At 33.5% G+C, this 21,630-nt stretch overlaps 1 protein-coding gene across 1 annotated transcript; it reads left to right on the top strand.

The window, feature by feature from the left end:
- Nucleotides 1-10,193: 10,193 nt before the first annotated feature.
- Nucleotides 10,194-19,259, top strand: LOC127831622 (uncharacterized). The gene is made up of 6 exons (XM_052356601.1): nt 10,194-10,406; nt 11,110-11,333; nt 11,601-11,710; nt 16,512-16,585; nt 17,900-18,070; nt 19,019-19,259. Exons 2-6 carry the CDS (start codon nt 11,111-11,113, stop codon nt 19,257-19,259), a joined length of 819 nt encoding a protein of 272 aa, XP_052212561.1. The 5' UTR covers nt 10,194-10,406; nt 11,110.
- Nucleotides 19,260-21,630: the final 2,371 nt, after the last annotated feature.

Raw genomic sequence — 21,630 nt, 5'->3', positions numbered from 1 at the left:
TTCAAAAAATTATAACCAGCGCGTGAATGTTCGTACCTCCATAATTTGTTTTATTTTTTTCTGACATAAGCGGGTTTTTCAGACTAAGTAAATATGGGTACTTTTTTTAGTTTTAATGTTTGATTAAGTATATATCATCAATCAATTATTTGGGAAAAGCTCAAATAATCTGATTTTGTTATAAATCTATTCCATTGGTACATACTTGTTCATATTTATATTTCTTTCAGTTAAAAAACTGAAATTATTACATGAATGTTATGTTACAAGAGGTACAATTTCATGCATTAAGTACATTTATACTCTTGCTAGTAAATACGCATACATATGTATCGACAATAGAGAAATGTACTTACCCGACACTCATAAATCACCTCCGGTAGTGCTCAACTGTTCTGTTCATATCGTTCTATATTATCTTTGTCTTTTGGACAGATTTAAAAAACAAACATATTTTACACCAGAAAACAAGCTTTGTTGTTTTCACGTTGAACCATTGAACTTGCGCTTCGAATCCTGCAATAATGTTTTATTTTGATATTGTTTGAGTTTCATATGACATAGTTATAACTGTGATTCGTGTGCGTCAGTTAATGTGTTAGTTGTTTCTTACATTAATTGTTAATGGAATCCTTAGTTATGACATGTAAAAATTATATTTGGGAGAAAAACATTGTTATTCTCAATATGTGCATTATGTTCATGGCGCCGATTTATGCTCGTATATTCCTTAAGAGCGTCGATGCCTGTGTTATATTTATAATATCAAATTACACGTTTCAACAGCTTTTTTCATAATAAAGTATAATAAAGATTTGTATCGTACACAGTTATTTAATACAGGTCGATCGAAAAATCGAATACTCGAATATATCATTGAGAACAATATTTTGACCAATTATCATGAAGTTTTGTAAATACTTTGGCTTATTGAGTGGTCGGGCGTCTTCACCAAAATGTTAAAGATTTTAACCCCAAATGACCAAGTTTCAAACTCTTTTAAGATATCATTAGAATTGGTGTGCTAACCATTTTTCATGAAGATTGGACAATAAATCTTGCCTCTTAAGTGTTCACAAGCTTTTTCTTTTATTGGACCTAATGACTTAGTATTTTACCCCAAAGTACCAAAGTTCAAAGAGACATCATTGGGACAAAGGTTCTGACCATGTTTCAAAATAAGAAAATGAATCTGAACCCAATATTGTTCACAAGCTTTTTCTTATGTGATGTATTGACGTTGTGACCTACATTTTCATCACTCTTGACTCAGTTTCGATCTTTGCCGATTTATTATTGGGGCAAGTATCAAATTTCATGAAAATTGGAATATAAATTTGGCGTCTAGATTATTGAAAAGGAAATTATTAATAACGAACGACGGAGAAAGGTGATTACAAAAGCTCATCACGAGCATGGGTTGAACATGTCAGCTTAACAATTTCTAAAAGTAATGACCTTGAAGAATTGAAGAAAAGCATTTGAGGTAAAAACTAATTTGATGGTAAGTTTCACTTCACGCTTTCCCATAATTCCTCACATAACACATAGCAAGTAATTCTCTCTCATGTTCAACCTCCACAAACAGATCGGACTAGCATTACGCCTAACTCTAATATAAACATCTGCCTTCAAAACGAACTACGTAATTATAAATCCCACGGTTTATGTTTTGAATAAGTTTGTTCTTTTTTATACGTTTGAGTGCAAACCATATCGAGTTGACCATTGGCATTAAGCCGCTCATCTGAGACCCGAAGAATCTTAACTATTCTCAGAGGGTGAAGTTCAGAAGACAAAGTTGTGATAATTAAAAATGTTTTCAACACATATTTAAAACTTAGGTAAATGAATGGGGACACCTCTATTGGAGTATCGCAATTAGTCCATTTGTCTATCCTGCAAAAGAGGCTCAATACGGTTACTTGTAAATTATTTATGAATCGCACGGAGAGATTTCAATTACAGCTCCTGACATACCATGTGAATTGTAGGACATTCGAATCAAATTAATCATTTCGTGTTGTTTCACTGGTTATATCACTCCATAACTTTCTGGAAAATGAATATTATAATCTGAAGTAATCAAAATGTTAAATTTTAGTAATTCAATATCATAAACAATTAGGCCTGTTGGTAATGTTTCTGAATCTATCACCAATATCTTCCTCCTAATCCTTTCCAACTCCTCATCGTCATCATCACCACCATCATCTTTACAATCAAACTCAACTCTATCATCATTGTATCTTTTAAATGGTTTTAATCATCTTCTGAAAGAAGCAACTTCAACCTTTCTTAAAAGGGTTAGATAAACTAGCATGTTCCGTGGAGGCCGTATTTTGTAAGCACCGGAGCTAATTTCAAATTCAATAAGTCATTAGAACACGTGTTTTGAGCAAGTTTTATTAGGACTACAGATGTTTTACAAGATTTTTTTATATAGTCATACAAGGGAAACTTCCCAATTTTCTGGCACACATGTTTTCAACAGGCTTTTACCATTTTATAGGCTTGCCAAGATATAATTTGTACAGATCATAGAAGCATCTTATAAGATGATTTACAAAACATTTGATTTCAAGACTGTTAACAAGCGTTTTCTTTTATTGGACATATTGACCTAGTGTTTTTCCTTCTATTAACTAGTATTAAACTCTGATATCATTAGAGCAAATATGCGGAAATGTGACATGATGATTGGACAAAGTACGACTTCAGGAGTGATAACAACGTTTCCTTTCTTCATGTTAAACAGTGTAGTTAGCATTAGTGCCAGTTTAAAATTTTATAAATGTTTAATCCAAACAACCACAAATAACATTTGAGCTATTTTAAAGGTGCTAATAATAAAATCTTCTTTAAATTTGGAAGTTCACAATGACAAATTCGCACAAGTGGCGTAAACGGGTGGTGTGCGTGGGCAGCCAAGCAGCATGTATCAATCAATTTCTCATTAAAAACCATGACGCCTGAGAGCCAATAATTCCGCCCACGGACCACATGCTAACGCCGTCGCAAAAAATAGACAACACGCAGAATTTATAGAGTTAAAGTCATTGTTTATGTCCATCGAACAAATTCTTTGCTCGAAAACTATTATAATGTTGTTATAACCGATTTCAAGCTGTCACAGTCAATATGCAATCGTATATATACTTTTATAAATAATAAATAACATTTGGAGATTTTGGAGAGTTCTGTTGTTCTCGTCATCTTTTGTGACACTACGAGGATTGCTGATATGAAGTATAAAATACATCATACATTTTATTATCACAGATTGCAAAGTGGGCTAAGTGTTAGACTTTTACGCCAGGGGTCAGTGGTTCGAGCCCAGTTAAGCGTTACTTTTTTTCTTTCTTTAATCTTTATTCTTGTTTTTTTTTACTGGAGAATTTTAGATCAAATGTTTACATTTATCAATATAAAGCATTTAATGACAAACTTCAATACCTGCAAAAATCTGTGAAAAGGTCCCTTTAACTATTTTACGAGGTACATTTTTTCTTCATTTTTTATAACAAATATCTGCTGTTAACATATATATTCAAAGTTATCAATGAGATTGAAATGTGTATATAGTAATGCGAAATACTTATCACATTTATAGTTTTTGAACAGTGATTAAAACAGCGTTTTGAACAAATATAAATATCGACATTTCCATCAATTATCAACAAACCTTTTTTTAAAATAACTATTATAAAAACGATAAAACAGGTATGCGTGTAATTCACTTATTTCAAGTATATCAAGTTATGTACTATTTGAAATTAAACCATGGTCGGATAGGTCTCATTTAACTACAGTAAAAAGTTAATGCCGGGTAATAATGCAAACTGAAAGTTGTATTGTAATATATAAAAACTCAACAAATTGTCAATGTCTTTGTTACACTATTGATGTTTAGTATGTTTGACGAAACTTAAAAATACAACTGTTTAAGAATTGATACAAAAAGGTATAATACATATAATGGAGCTCATTCATATTTCGATGATTATTTTAAGCAACCCTATAATATAGGCACGGATCTAACGGAAATGGGCACGAGGCACAGTGCCCTTTCCCTCTCTGCTTAAACGGTTTTTGTGCAAAAAACGGCTGATGTTCCAATTGATCCCTGCTATTTTTTAACCTTATTCTCCATAATCCTACAGTTATGGCGTTTTGACTTGATTAAAACAATAATAACTATCTTCCTAGTGCTATAGGCACTTTCATGATTTTGAGACACTTGTTATGTTATGTAATTTAGAATAAAGAACGTTGGCTTCACAAAAAGCGTATTTGCTATAGTTGCTTTAAAGCGTCTTGGTTATAGTGAGCATCTGTCATTTACAATAAATAAGTGGTGCGAACATTTTTTTATGGGAAGTTTACAAACACACGGTATTTTTCTAAATATCCTAATCATGGGAACATTATATTTGGACATTTGTCTTGAGATACCTTAGTCAGCGTTTCTACAGCATTATCGCACTTACTATGCACACTGAATACATACCCTGATGGAACACACGAAAGTGATGCATGTATTTAACATCTATTATAGTCTTTTACATGTTAACTGAGTGCTTAGTGTGTACAATTTAATTAATTCCAGCTGTGTTAGTTGAAGTTTATTCCGTTATTCAATATACGTCTACAAGTGACATTTTAAACTATGCAAATTGCATAAGCCTATTATGAAGTTAAACATGCAGGCAATTCAATGAAGTTAAAAAAACACACACACATAATATAGTTTCACACACATAGTAGTCTTCAATAACACTTCCTTTGCAGGTGAGAAAATACGTGCATGTTTATTTTGTTGTATTGTTACTGGTTGAACTGTTGAATGTCAATAACCATTTACAGAAAGAAAAACGTCGTTTTTATGTAACGTCTTTATTTTGAAAGCACCATTATTCAATATCAGCATATAAATTTATGACAATTAATTGCACATTAACTTCTTGCCCTACCCCCCCCCCCCCCCTCAATTTCAACACAGTGCAACAAATCTTGACCCTCAGTGGGGTCATCTTTCGTACCGGCCGGTGGTCTTGTTATTGTTCAAATATATAACACGAAAGGGATGAACACGTCAGTATCAATGTCGATATATTGGTACTTAATTACAATAGGTGCTATTTAAACATGACTGTGTTTTATCAAGTGAACTTTTACACAATGACGTGTATTTATAAATTAACTAAATGATGATAATCTTAGCTTATTTTTTCTTTCTCTAATTATTAAATAAATTTTCAAACGATAGACGTGTCTAGTAAAAACGTAATTCTGCATTCATTACAATTTACATTGTACATGCCATTTAATCATCGCAATTTGAGGATGGTTACTCGGTTCGAATTCACATTATTGAATGTCAACGAATATTTAAATTATATTTATTATTTTTAACACGTTACGCATTTTTCTTCATTTATTATAACAATTATCTGCATTCAACATATATTTAAAGTTTATTAATAAGCATTGAACTCTGTATATATAGTGATGCGAAATATCATATTAAATGCGATTAACTGTTGATTTTTAGCAAGGACGAAATTGTTTTGCAGGGCTAATATACTTGTATCAAATACACCAATTAACATTTAGAATATTGATTATATGACAAAAACAACTTCAGAGCACGAACAATTTAATTTCAATTAAATAATATTTACGAACTTTTGAAAGTGTCTGGTTAATGCTTTTTCACATGATGATATGTTAGACCCCGATTGATATTGAACAAAGACAACGTGATGAATATTTCCACAGTACCGCGTCATTTTGACTTAGACAATCCCTAGCAAAACACAGCATTGAAAACTGCAAAGGACTTCATGGCGTTCCATAATACTGTTCAGTGTACATCGATCATGATCTATTTATAGAACGCTCTACAGTCAACTAGTTTTATATCGCGCGTGTTTACATTAAGCGTTAGGAAATACTATAAACGACAGTGAAGTCTTCTTAAACACGTTTAATAAAGTTCAGCTGTGTATAAATGTGAATTTAAGGCACGAAACTCTATGGAAATTAGGGTTATATAAACATTTTACGCAGGTACTGCTAACAAAACATTTTATTTGTTAAATCGTGAATAAAATGATGTTTTTATGTTCAATTGTAAGTTGGTCGTGTAATTATAACTTTTAAAATATAGTGTAATTACTGATGATGGTACGTGCTGATATGTTAACGTATGCAAATTTACATTCAAGTCGTTAATCTATGTATGTTAAGCTTCTTTTTTTAAACTGATGAAAAGCAACCGTTGTGCAACAATTTCTCTGCTATTTTCGATTTCCATTATGCCACAATGAGGATTATTTTAAGCGTACTTTCGAATTCAATTGATTTTTGTAAAATATATTCACCTATGGATTGTAGTGCCAGGTACTGAGCCTAAGATTTAACTTTATTAACACGAAGGTAAGGTGAAGTTCGTCAAATGTTATACAATCTTTAATTGAGATAGAAAAATATACGTGTCGGAAAAGACCTTTTCTTTTGAACACGCATTCGCTTCAAATTCCATTTTTTTATTTATGTATGATCAGAATACTTCATGTAGTCATATTTTATTGCATGTGTACAGTGTCAATATGCATGTTCTCGATCGTGTCGAAGTTGAAAATGTTGTTTCCAATAAACCATTTAAAAAAATTACTTGATCGGAGACATCGTGTACGCATCGAAATAATAATGATGGTGTATAGTAGTTAAAAGTTTCACCATCTGTATGGTGTAATAATAAATGAATAATGTTAACGAATTGTAATATGTGGTTAATTGAAAGACACAAGGTGCTATACTAGTCCTTAGTGAAGTCAGAATCCTTGTCTAAAAATACACGTAGTTTATAGGGGCCTTTTCACAGATTTTGGCATGTATTGAAGGGTGTTATTAAATGCTTAATATTGATAAATGTAAACATTGGATTTAAAAAGCTCCAGTAAAAAACAAAAATAAAATTAAAAAAAGAAAAAAGTAGATGTATGGTATGTTCTCAAAGCAATTGGGAAATGGTTTACATGTGCATAATTGGATGTATTCTGAGTATTTACCTTTCATCTTGTATCAGATGTGCACTGTTTTTGTCTTCAATTTTTATCATGCTTGATATGCTTGTAGCTAAACTTAACGGCAACGTTCAAGTCCGAAGGTTTATGGCATAAAACATTTAAGAATCTTTCCAGTATATTCAAATTTACATAAACTAATAAACCGATTAGAAGGGATATCTTGGAATGAAACAGCTATAAATAATTTATATTTGTGTTCAGAATACAAATTACTCTTGTGCGTCATGTTAGCAATACAACATGAAAAGCGTTTATGTTTATTTGTATTTATAGAAACTTAAGTGCAGAATATGTTCTTGTAAATTGAAACAAATAAATTAATGTTAGTTAACTTTATGTCAATTAACCATGTAAACATACGTTAAACATCAGACTAGCTAAGACCAGTTCAATAATATAATAAAGTTATTACACACAACTGTTGATCTTTCATAAAAGTAATCAAGACAAAATCCTCTATCATATATATCTTGAAAATTCATTTAAAATTATTTTATTATTATATACATACAGTTATATGTAATATGAAACATTACCTTTTTAAAAAATCTCTTTGAACAAAGCATACAATTATTTGAAGATAGTTACAGGTATTCAAGCACAAAATTACACTTATATACAATTTTCTTACTGTTCAACATTGTGAAAAATCTAGAATACCATATTTGCACAATGTTTAAATGTACCAGTTGCGCATTTATACCACAGGTACTTGAAAAATGTTTTTGGTCCTTATATATGTAATAAGAGTAAAGGTATCCAACGATGATGAGTTGTATTTAATAACACAATGCAACAGCATAAACGATCAAACAATGCACACATATGTCATTGTGGTTGCCAGCAGGAAGCGTTCATCTATGATAAAACACCTTTTATTTGATGAAAATCGTCCAAGTATGTCCAAAACAGCCAATAGTTTCACAAATAGCACCCCAAAATGAAAGTGTGTAATTCCTAACGTCCAGCTGTCAGTAATGAATTTAGAATTGTGCGTACTTTTGGATTACGTTGAATGTTCAACAGCTGAATTAACTTAATTCGTGGATGATTTAAAGGGATCTTTTCACGCTTTGGTAAATTGACAAAATTGAAAAAAGTTGTTTCAGATTCGTAAGTTTTCGTATTAGTTATGATATTTGTGAGGAAACAGTAATACTGAACATTAACCATGCTCTAATATAGCCATTATATGCATCTTTTGACGATTTTAAAACCTAAAAATTATAAAGCGTTGCAACGCGAAACGATTGAATAATTTGGAGAGTTCTGTTTTTGTCGTAAAATTTTTGTGAAACTACGAAGATTGCTTATATAAGGTATAAAATACGTCACTAATGTGTACTCGGCGGAATAGCTCAGTAGGCTAAAGCGTTTTTACTTCAGGACTCTGGCAGGACTCCAGGGGTCACTGGTTCGAAACCTGCTCCGGGCAATGTTCTTTTCCTTTTTTTATTTTTTTTCTTGATTTTTTACTGGAGCTTTTATGATCCAATGTTTACATTTATCAATATAAAGCATTTAATGAATAAGTTAAAAAAAATGCCAAAATCTGTGAAAAGGCCCCTTTAAAGATATGACCAGTTTTAGGAGAACCATTGCATGAAGCCTTTGTGTTCATTGTGAGTATATAGCGTCCAAACATGCGTCGTGGGGGCATCAGTGTATGTGACACATATATGTGTGAGTGTGTGTGTGTGTGTGTGTGTGTGTGTGTGTGTGTGTGTGTGTGTGTATGCGTGCGTGCGTGCGTGCGTGCGTGCGTGCGTGCGTGCGTGCGTGCGTGCGTGCGTGTGTGTGTGTGTGTGTGAGGGTGTGTGTGTGTGTGTGTGTGTGTGTGTGCGTGCGTGCGTGCGTGTGTGTGTTTGCATTTTGTTTTTATGCCCCCGGATCGAATGATCGGGGGTATAATGTTTTGGGCCTGTCTGTCTGTCATTGTGTGTGTCCTAAAACTTTAACCTGGAACATAACTTTTGCAATATTGAAGATAGCAACTTGATATTTGGCATGCATGTGTATCTCATGGAGCTGCACATTTTGAGTCGTGAAAGGTCAAGGTCAAGAGCATCCTTCAAGGTCGAAGGTCAAATATATGGCTTCAAAGCGCAGCAGGGGGCATTGTATTTCACAAACACAGCTTTTGCTGTTGTTGTTTCTTTAAAACAATTGCAAGATGGCCATCGTTCCATAACATCATTCTTTCAGAATTATCTATTGAAATTACCATCAGCAAAGCACTGGCGACAATCTGCACTAGAATGAACGGACAGAGATTTAGTAAGCTCGACTTCTTTGAATTAAGTAGTTATAATAGTACTGCTAATAATAATAATGGTAATAATAATGAAAATAATAATAAGTTGTATTATTATTATTATTATTATTATTATTTATTAATATTATTATTAGTAGAAGTAGTAGTAGAAGTAGTTGTGTCATTAAAGTTATTTATATTATACTGCTTATTGAGATGTGTGTGTGTGTATATATATATATATATATATATATATATATAAAATATATCATTAAACAGAGCTTAAGCCTGTGATTTTTTAAAGTTTGCTTAAGTTTTCTCGCTAGAATAATATCATATCAACAAATTCAATATTGTTGCACACAATATACATTTGTTCAGTTTGTTTCGAGTCTCCAGTGAGTTTGTATATACATGATAATTGCAGCTGATGACATATGTCGACGCGTCCTGGCCAGGGCTCACAAAAAGATAGTTAAGGAGATGAACCCACAACCAGTGCTGGAAAAACTACGGGATAAAGGATTTCTCTCGCATCCGGATTACATTGATATTGGGGTATTACATGCATTCACAAATCCTGGCTAAATCATTATATAAGTGGTTTCTCATTATTTACATGTTTCAATTTTTATGATAGCACTCGGCATGTTTTCTGTGAAAGCGTTTATAGTTTACTCTTTGCTGTAAAAATATAGCCAGTTATAAGTGTATATATATAATTCAATAATTAATATATTTCTTTGATCTACATGTATATCGCTAACAAATACAAATTAAGGTTATATTTAGCAATTTAAGGTCTAAATAAGAAAATAATATTGTTTGATTCTCTTTCAGAAAGTGACTGATAAACCAACAAAAAATCGCAGCCTTCTCGGTAAGATAAGCCAAAGTGGCAAGAGAGCGTACTGCGATTTCAAGAATGTTCTTCAGGAAACCGGTCAGACGGACATATTACAAGAGCTCCAATCAAAAGAAAATGAGTTAGTGACAGTGGAAAATCCTGCACAACTTGGTGAAGGGAGAAATAGAATAGCACAGGCAATACCCCAACGGTGTGCTTGTTTGTTTATATTGGCATAGTCAACATGCAATGTACTGCACATTAAATGACAACGTTGACATTTGAAAACAGCACTATTCGCATGCGTTGCGTTTAGTGTGTAGTCAAGAGTTCATATATGATTTAGTTCTGTGGATAAAATTAACACAAGGAATTTACAGTCAAACCAGAATGTATCGGGGTACAAAGGCATTTTCTGCTTGAAAATAATATCAAACGAAAGCATATCGATACATAAACATACAAGAAAATAACATTTAAATTACCCATCAACAGTAGAAATCTCACAAAACACTTTACAGTTTTACTTGAGCTTAATGTTTGTACATAATATAAGGAATGCACTGAGTCAAACAAGTCGTCTGCTTTAAAGTAATACATGTGTAGCTAATATGATGAAACTAGCATTACTATTTTTGAAATTTCTCATAATTGAGTAATAATATACGCGCTAATGAGGCTTTACTAATAAGTCAATAAAACTATCAGGAAAATCCTTCTAATCATATTGTCAGATGTATACTTTGAAATGTTTCATGAACGCTTTTAATGATACTAAAGAAATCAAATGCTTATTTTATGGAACTCCAATCGAAGGTTTATTAAAACGTATTACCATCATACGGTAATTGCTAGGATGTTATTACTTAAAAAAAATAATCCGTTTTATTGAATTATGGGTTTGTTTTGTTTAGGATGGAAACGGACCAGCAACCAGAACCACCTGAAGAAGCAGAAACTATGCCAAATAGAGAACAAATTCAGTTGGGCGATTTGAGTCGCTCAGTTACTATAGAAATAACCATAAAAAATGACCTGCATGACGGGAGGCTAATTGAGCTGAACAATAAAATGGTTCAACAGTTGAAGAGGATGGCGGTTGATAAACTAGAGGGCGGATTTGGAATAGTGTACATATGTAAGTATAAAATAATACTCAGAATGGGAGCAGTGGTAAAATAGTTATATGTGTAGATAGATTGCTAAAGCCCAATATTTATTGTTGTAAAATATATTTCTGAAAACAGGATGAAAACCGTATTGTATTATTTACAAAATAGCATTAAGTCTATAAAGATATAATTTAAACAAACTGTAGCCTTCTGGAAACTACAAGTAATACGTATTTGTCGAACTGTATTAATCGGCCTCTTGTGGATTTTTAACAAATAATTATTTATTTAAGCTAAACAGAAAGTTCCAGGATTCAACATCCCAGTTGTATTAAAAGAAATCGATTTGCGACATCAAATAGGGATTCAGTCTCAAACGCAAAAACTAGGATCAGTTACAAATGTAAGTTCTCTGCCTGTATTTACTATTTTCGTGTACCGTATATTTTTCGTTACTTGGATTTCGTCTTTATTCAGAAAAAATAAACGTAAAGAAAATCTACGATTTACAAACACGTCTGTAGAATTCTTAAAATTGGAATCAAAAGACTAGTTTTTCTCTCAGAAATATTAATTTCTTCCCATTATAAAGCGTCGTCTTAAACAATTTCATGAAAATACAACATGTTGACAAGATTTACGAATTCATGTTTAGAAAATCTTTAATGTTTTATAAAAACTATAGAATTCTCAGAAAAACGGAAAGTTGCATAGTTATTTACGCTACTGAGCGGGTACTGAGCACTTCTTTTTGTGTACAGAAATCTTAGAATTCCTGATATGAATGGTCGGAAACCGAGCGTTTGTGTAGCCATTGTGTTCGTCCGATGTACGTTTACCATAATTATGATACATGTAGTAGCCAGTTATATCTGTTATTAAAGGGGCCTTTTCACGTTTTGGCAAATTGACAAAATTGAAAAAAGTTGTTTTAGATTCGCAAATTTTCGTTTTAGTTATGATATTTGTGAGGAAACAGTAAAACTGAACATTTACCATGCTCTAATATATCCATTATATGCATCTTATGACGATTTAAAAACCTGAAAATTATAAAGCATTGCAACGCGAAACGATTGAATAATTTGGAGAGTTTTGTTGTTGTCGTTTAATTTTGTGAAACTACGAAGATTGCTTATATAAAGTATAAAATTCATCCGTCATACATACTTGGCAGGATGGTCGAGCGGTCTAATTGGTTTTTACTTCAGGACTCCAGGGGTCACTGGTTCGAGCCCTGCTGAGGTTTACTTTTTATGCCCCCGGTAGGGTGGCATATAGCAGTTGAACTGTCCGCCAGTCAGTCAGTCAGTATGTCAGTATGTGTTTGTGTATGTCAGTCTGTCCGTCCGTCCGTCCAAAAACTTTTACATTGGCCTTAACTTTTGCACTATTGAAGATAACAACTTGATATTTGGCATGTATGTGTATCTCATGGAGCTGAACATTTTGAGTGGTGAAAGGTGAAGGTCAAGGTCATCCTTCAAGGTCAAATGTCAAATATATGGCGTCTGTCCGTCCAAAAACTTTAACATTGGCCATAACTTTTTAAATATTGAAGATAGCAACTTGATATTTGGCATGCATGTGTATCTCATGAAGCTGCACATTTTGAGTGGTGGAAGTTCAAGGTCAAGGTCATCCTTGAAGGTCAAAAAAGGTCAAAGGTGAAAAAAAAGTTCAAAGTGGCGTTCTCATGAAGCTGCACATTGTGAGTGGTGGAAGTTCAAGGTCAAGGTCATCCTTCAATGTCAAAGGTCAAAAATAAAATAAAATTCAAAGTGGCGTTCTCATGAAGCTGCACATTGTAAGTGGTGGAAGTTCAAGGTCAAGGTCAATCTTCAAGGTCAAGGTCATCCTTCAAGGTCAAAGGTCAAAAAAATAATTCAAAGCGGCGTTCTCATGAAGCTGCACATTTTGAGTGGTGGAAGTTCAAGGTCAAAGTCATCCTTCAAGGTCAAAGGTCAAAAAAATAATTTCAAAGTGGCGTTCTAATGAAGCTGCACATTGTGGGTGGTGGAAGTTCAAGGTCAAGGTCATCCTTTAAGGTCAAGGTCATCCTTCAAGGTCAAAGGTTAAAAAAAATAATTCAAAGCGGGGTTCTCATGAAGCTGCACATTTTGAGTGGTGGAAGTTCAAGGTCAAGGTCATCCTTCAAGGTCAAAGGTCAAAAACAAAATATATTTTGTTTTATTTCAAAGCGGCGCAATAGGGGGCATTGTGTTTCTGACGAACACATCTCTTGTTTTTCTTTTTCTTTAAATTTTATTCTTAATTTTTCACTGGAGCTTCTTAGATCCAATGTTTACATTTATCTATATAAAGAATTTAATGGCAAACTTCAAAATATGCCAACATCTGTGAAAAGGCCCATTTAACGTGATATAATCAACTTCGACGCGAATGCTAGGTTAATGGTGTGTTGAAAGTACTTGTTATAACAACAAAATAAATTGCCAAATCAGCATTATTTTTAAAATGTAAGCTGGAAAGGAATAATGAAAAATACATACTACTAAATCGTAAAAAACAATCCCGTCGCTGATACAGGTTCTGGGATTTATCTGCTAAATTGTTGGGCATCATATAAACATTCTGTATATTTAGTGTTGTATAAAATTGTATCAGTCTGGTTTTGTTAATAAATGTGCGAAAAAAGAAATTAGACGAATATTATATAATTGTATTGTATAAACAAGTACTTCACGTTCTAACCGAATTTTGCTCCACTGCATCAATGAAAAGTATTAATTCTCAAAACAGTACGCGGTAACGCTGTACTCTTGAATATGCACGCATCCATAAGAACACACAGAATCATATAACCAGAGAGTTTGAATGAACGGATAAATTATATTTTACAAAATTATTTATAATGAATAAAAGAAATAAGTTTCATTATTAATGTAATATAATAATATATCGTAGTACATCATTCTTTATTGTCGTGATATGAAAACATCTTTTGCGATGCGAATGACACATAGCACGTAGCACACATATTTTTCAAAATTTAACCTTAAAATTATAGAAAATGCTTCTTATATTTACCTTTAAGTCCAATATCCGAATTCCGAGCTAAAATTCGAACGATAAATATACTTGTATTATGTTATAAGTGCAAAATTACAGTGGAGACGCTGACCTTATATTTTTATGCCCCCCTTCGAAGAAGAGGGGGTATATTGTTTTGCACATGTCGGTCGGTCGGTCCGTCCACCAAATGGTTTCCTGATGAAAACTAAAGAACGCTTATGTACATTGATTATTACTGGCAGATGACCCCTATTGATTTTCAAGTCACTAGGTCAAAGGTCAAGTTCACAGTGATTCGAAATCTAAAAATGGTTTCCGGATGATAACTCAAGAACGCTTAGGCCTAGGATCATGAAGCTTTATAGGAACATTGATCATGACTGGCAGATGACCTCTATTGATTTTCCTGTCACTTGGTCAAAGGTCAATGTCACAGTGACTCAAAACAGTAAACTAGTTTCCGGATGATAACTCAAGAACGCTTAGGCCTAGGATCATGAAACTTCATAGATACATTGATCATGACTGGCTGATGACCCCTATTGATTTTCAGGTCACTAGGTTAAAGGTCAAGGTCACAGTGACTCGAAACAGTAAAATGGTTTCCGGATGATAACTCAAGAACGCTTAGGCCTAGGATCATGAAACTTCATTGGTACATTGATCACGAATGGCAGATGATCCTATCGATTTTCAGGTCACTAGGTCAAAGGTCAAGGTCACAGTGACTCGAAACAGTTAAATGATTTCCGGATGATAACTTAAGAATGCTAAGGCTTAGGATCATGAAACTTCATAGGTACATTGATCATGACTGGCAGATGAACCCTATTGATTTTCAGGTCACTTGCTCAAAGGTCAAGGTCACAATGACTCAAACAGTAAAATGGTTTCCGGATGATAGAGTGCAGGTAGAAAATAGAGCTTGGATTTTCTGCCCGAAACACGAAGTTCGTCATCTAGGATTGCCAAAACTTGTTGAACGCATTTAACCACCGTGCTATTATTCATGAATCGAGGTTGGCTATACTTAAGTATGAAAATATGTTAAATAAGACTAAATGAACATGGAATAATTGTAATACGTTTACTGGCTTCGACTAGCTTTACTTGCGACATTAAAGGGACCTTTTCACAGATTTTTGCAAATATTGACGTTTGCCATTTAATTCTTGATATTGATAAATGTGAACATTGGATCTAAAAAGCTCGAGTAAAAACAAGAATAAAATATAAAGAATAAAGGCAACCCTCAGCCGTGCTCGAACCACTGACCCCAGGAGTAAAAGTCTATCGCTTAGACCACTCGACCATCTGTGCTCGTACAATGAGTGGTGAATTTAATTCTTGATATAAGCAATCCTCGTAGTGTCACAAAATATAACGACAACAACAGAATTTCCAAATGATCAATCGTTTCGCGTTTCAACGCTTTATATTTTTTTAGATTTTTAAATCGTCAAAAGATGCATATAATGGGTATTTTAGAGGATGGTAATTGTTCAGTGTTACGGTGTCCTCACAAATAGCATATCTACATCGAACATTTGCGTATCTGAAATATTTTTTTTATTTTGTCAATTTACCAAAACGTCCCCTTTTACATATTTAACCACTTGCACCAGTCTACGATGTTCAATAACAATTGAAAGAAATAGAACATATGAATGTCGTTTGTTTTGTCCAATGTGTCAAGGCATGAAGAAACTGAGGTACAATTCATAACTTAGTTGATGCATCAATCAATCGATACCTATTAACGCAACCAATTCTAAATTGCAACACTAAGCCTTGGGGTGCAAAAGGCAACATATAATAAATTTCATGAAAGTTACACGCGCTTGACATCTAGACAAACACATTTGAATATTCTTATAGTAACATAATTCATATCCCGCCAAAAAAAGATAGACTTTCACAGTACCCGTCCACTTAAACTTGTTATTGATGTGGGTACACGGGACATTTGGCTGAAGCTACGCTACCCTCTCGCTAGGTATTTGTAGACTGATCCTGTATAACCCCTTACGGGATCAGTTTAAAGCCGTGTTACTAATAGCATAGTGTCGAAAATCAAACAGTTCTTAATTGCTGTACGTTTTCATTATTTTTCGTATTGTATTTTTAAACAATGTTTTCAAATTCATATTCTACTTTTTGCTCTACAGGAAAAGATTGCGTCACGTATGATGCATTTTGGAATCGTCCCTTTACTGGCTTATCATGATGATCATGCCAATAAGTAAGTTCCTTTATTACGAACTGTATGTTCATTACAAGTATTCACGTATTATAAAGGTTTTCAACAAAGTTTAAAATCCGGGTTAATAGCTCCTGGTAGGGCGTACGTATTTGCGTTCGGGCGGGCGGAGGTGGTGTCAAACAGGGGTTTTCCGGTCAATTATCGGATATGATAATGACTAATTATGATGAAACTTATTCTTATATAGGTTCATTTAAGCAAATATTCATAGATGGAGACTTACGTTTGATTTAATTTGGGGCGAGTCGGGTCACATTCAGTATTACTCAAAAAAGATAAAAAACGGTTTGAGCCCAATAACTTTCTTTTGATGTATATATTGAGCTTAAAAGGGTTGTGTAGGTAACGTACATGAAGACGTACGTTTGAATTGCTGTTGGGTTGAGGCATGTCAAAGTCAAGGTCAATGCGACTTAAAGTAGAAACAAAATATGCATATCGCGAAATTAATTTACTTCGGATGAAGGTATTGCGCTGAAATTGGTAAATTTAGTAGCTTAGACTGCATTTGGCACCAGTCGATTTAAGGTCGATACCATATTTACCTTAAATTTAAAAACGGTTTATGCTCAATAATATGCCGTTGAATAATGCTTGAGCTGAAAGTGTTTGCGTCAGTTACATGCATGCAAACCTCTATTTGGATTTTATAGTTAAATTGAAATCAATTTATTAATAAAACGTTCAAATATGTGTGGTAATATTTATATTATAATATTTTGTGCTGTAACAATTCTTATTGTGTATAAGTATGCCATGTTATATGTGTAATATTTATATGGTTGGTTTAATGTTCAGTTCATAACTTGATATCTAAGTCACTGCCTCAAAATGTATAGCATATCATATGTTGCACACTTCCTAATATAAACAAGCGAAACTAGATTAAACCATTTGGTGTTTAAACCGATTTGAAATGGTTAAACCGATTTAATATGGTTTAGCCTTACAAAATGACCAGAGCTATTCACTCGAATTGCACGTTTTTATAATTTACAACACGCATAACATAACAGAAAAACATATCCAGAAATGAATCAATCAGGGTTAACATTGTAAGGGTTAATGTGAAAACATTTTTGGGGCTTAAACTGGTATTATAGGGCCCAAACCTTATACTTGCAAAAGAGCTTATTAGTTTTTAGACAAATATCATTAACAATGTTTTTTTCAACGGTAAGGGTAACCGATTTGACTTACCATATAATATAGCAAAGCGTCCTTTTAAAGAAAAAGTGGATAACAATTTGATGAAGCCCAATTTACGCTTTCCTTTACTTACATCTTTTGCAGGAAATATTACTTGGTGTCGCCATATCTCGAAAATGGTGACCTTTTTCAAGCCATTGCAACGGACAAAGGTCTTTCGAAGGACGCAATGAAACTTCGGTGGGAAATTAGGACAAAAATCATGTACCAGATTGCATGTGCTATAGACTTTATGCACACAGGAAATAAATTGAGGTCGGTATTTGAGCAAATTATATCGTTTTTGATTCTAAACTGTGGTTTGGTTTATTTAGTCTGCATTAAATATGCAGTGTGGCGACGCTGCGACATAGTCTAAATATGATAAGTACACATAACAGCACTTGTGGTAACTAGCATCTTGCCATAGAGTACTGACATCCATGAAGCAGAATAAATATGCTCTTCTGAGTCCTTCGTGATCAATAATTGTTGTCTGTTGATGCAAGACAGAAGTACTGAGTCGAATATCATTTCACTGCGCAAGGAAATCGCTTAATTGTTAATGAATAACGCACTATAATAATATTTTACGGCTGAAAAATACACGCTAAGTAATTTGTAATAAACTATTTACTGCTCGTGCTTATGTCAGGACGGGTATTGATCTTATACAATAATCACCAAATCACGATGATGAAGATTGGTATAAATTTCGACCTTATTTTGTACGAATACTGGTTTCAATGTCTGCAGCTTATTTATGATATACATGTTAAGAAGTTATAACATTATTGTGGGTGACAAAACGTTGTAAACGCACTACATTTTCTCAACAAAATGTGTCTTAAAATGTACACATCAGTATAAACGTCGCAAAGATATCTCGATAAACAGTGTGGCTGTAGAACTGTTGCTATATTTCTTATTAAATTCTTTTTAAAACAGAAGATATGGTTAGATTCTGTGATCCCATATGTTAGGCGAACGTCATTGTATGGCATTAGTCTTGCGTCCTGCGTCGTCCACATTTAGCTCGTTGCTATTTCAAAGGCTACATTCTTAATAAAATCTTTATAAAATCTTCATATCCGTAAACAATTAGACCACCAGTTCATGATGTCGTTCTCCAGTCTTAATAATTCCCAGTTGTTTACTGTGACTATCCGATATCAGTTACATTCATGTTAATAATGATTCTTTTATATCTTTTTCATTTTAAAGGGGAACAGTGCTACATTTGGATATTAAGTCCAAAAATATAGTCTTGGACGCCATGTTTAATGCCAGATTGATTGACTTTGGAATCGCTCGAGAATTAAAAGAAGGCGACGTAAACATTACTGTGACCACCACGAATGTTGGAACTCTGGGATACTTTTCAGCCGATCAACACTATGTGCTGACAAAACATCATGACTATCACAATTTTGGAGTGGGCAAGTATTTGGTCTGCATAACATGAAGTAAGCAGGGGTTAACAAGAATGTACACTAGGATTATGGTTTACATTTTCTTTCATGCGTAACAATAGTTTGTATGGTTTAGTTTTAAGCTCGACTTTTTAAGGAAAATGCAAGCTGTTATTCTCGCCCTAGCATCGGCGTTCGAGCAAGATCAACGCTCTTATCGGTAAGCTTATGTCTCATGAATCGCTTTAGAAGATAATTCAATCTCAAAATGGATTCAACAAACTATCTCGAAACAAAACATTGTCATTGTAATAAAACTTCATACACTTATGACTCGTATCCAGACCAAGCTTTTAGTTTGCATATATATTGGATTGGGTATACGTCATCGTCATGTTAAGTACAATTTGCAAAATTGTTTCTGCTCAATAACAAAAAAAGAAAAAAGTTATTATAGTGAAATTAATAATATAAAACCTTACATTCAGTTCTCAGTAAGGTTGATTTTAGCATGCATGGGTCAATATCAACGTCAATGTTTCTTTAATTGAGCTATGGATTCTGCATAGTTACTCAAATACAAATTGGGCTCCTTCACAACTACATTTGAGATTGCAGATTTGGTCAAGGTCACTGTTACTTAATATAGGTAAATGGTTCCCGCCTAATTACCCTAAATATCAAATTGAGATCTTGCTTCGAAACAACTTATATAAATGCCTTATGTCCATACCTAGCATGTAAATGGGTGTGTTGGTCATGGCCATTGATAGAACATATAATTTGTTTGTTGAAAATCAATATCTCGAAAATACTTAATGAATATTGATGCATATATTCCTAATGTTAAGGGATTGAACATGGAATGAGTACTGCCTATTTTATACTATTTGATTTCGTTACTGGTGTCGTCGTCGTGTCATCGCTTCTGAATTACTTCATCCGATCTACTTTCACTGTCTCAGCTACATGGATAGGTTATCGGGTTTATATTGTTCAAATCTATTAATATTTTCTCTCTGGTGGGCGTTTCTTCATTGATTTATTTTTAAGCAGTCACATAAACAACCAAACTATGTTATATGAATTTTTACAACCAATATTGCTGCTTTCTGTATTTGCACGATGATGATCTAATATATTTACTATATGATGCTATATTCTGAAATCTTTTTTTGAAGAAAGAAGGGATGTAGTTGACACTTGTTCGTAATTTAATTTCATCGATCATCAAAATGTTGTAACTCTGTTGATCTGGTCTCCTTCCTTTCTTTGAGTAATTAAATAGTAATTAAATTGAATGCGTTTTAATTCCCTTTTATTATTGTTTAATTTGAGCTGCAATGCTATGAGATTAAATGTTATTTACACTTATATGTATCGTGAATACTGCTGGGCTAAGTGTGAGGTTGAGCGCTCTCAAATCGGTTTAAACCCCCAGTGCTTTGCATTGACCGTTCCAAGGCCGTGACCTCAGCTTTATTATTTTATGTTTGTGTGTTGTTTCGTATTGTGTTGTTTCGGTGTGGTTCGGCAATTGGTCACTTGCCTTAAATAAAAGACCTCGAAAGTGTGTATAATAAGAATTCAATACTGCTCCAGCATCTGGAGTTTAACTTCTTCATATGGGATGGGTGTGATCAATGTTAAGGGCACTGTCATCGAACATAGACAAAACAGGGTTGGGCTAAAGGTCTCTAGAACAAATTAAGCCATTTTGATGCAAGCATATATATTGTACGACAACTTTGTTTTACCATATGAGGCTCATTGGGTCAACAGTCAATGTCAATTATGGTTTAGTAACAAAATCAAGTCGTATGTGTCTTGAAATATATTTTCTATAAAAGAAAAAGTACTAAATTACTAAATAACTTGCATACTATGCAAACCATTTGGTTTAGCCATTAACTCTGACAAAAACAAGAAATGTCGAGCGCTGTCCTATAAAAGAACAAGATAAACTTAAGGCGTATTCAATGCGTTTTTGTGCTGCAAATCATGCGCGACTGAATGGCTTACTACAAATTCATTACCGTCCGGTTGTCACACTGGGCAATCTTTTTTCTCACAAACACATTAGCATAAAACTAAACACATATTTATGGTTATAAACACTGTTCAATAGGTTTTGACATGATTTCAACATTTCCTACAATTGTGTCAATTTATTCAGTTTTGATCGAGTTGATAACTGGTCGTGAGCCATGGACCGTAGAGGAGGGACTGTCACTTCGGGAATGGCATGGTAGCCTTATTGCAAGTAAACGACAGGTGATTATCTGGTATAATTTAGTTTAATGTATTCATCTAAACCTGAAGTACGTATGTAATGCAAACCAACTGTTTGCTTTCTCATATTCTTGTTTTAGAGTTTTAACATTATTAAATGTATATACAGTGAGCAAATATGTCATGTTTAGA

The sequence above is a fragment of the Dreissena polymorpha genome, chromosome 5 (genome assembly GCF_020536995.1).
Source record: "Dreissena polymorpha isolate Duluth1 chromosome 5, UMN_Dpol_1.0, whole genome shotgun sequence".
Lineage (NCBI taxonomy): Eukaryota > Metazoa > Mollusca > Bivalvia > Myida > Dreissenidae > Dreissena > Dreissena polymorpha.
Note: the sequence above shows the minus strand (reverse complement) of the source record. Positions and strands in the feature narration are given on the sequence as shown.

Bases quoted from the DNA above. Each gene is read 5' to 3' on its own strand.
- LOC127831622 (XM_052356601.1), top strand. From the start codon at position 11,111: ATGGAAACGGACCAGCAACCAGAACCACCTGAAGAAGCAGAAACTATG. The intron at 11,334-11,600 runs GTAAGTATAAAA...TATTTATTTAAG, and splicing joins ATTTGGAATAGTGTACATAT to CTAAACAGAAAGTTCCAGGA. The intron at 16,586-17,899 runs GTAAGTTCCTTT...CATCTTTTGCAG, and splicing joins CATGATGATCATGCCAATAA to GAAATATTACTTGGTGTCGC.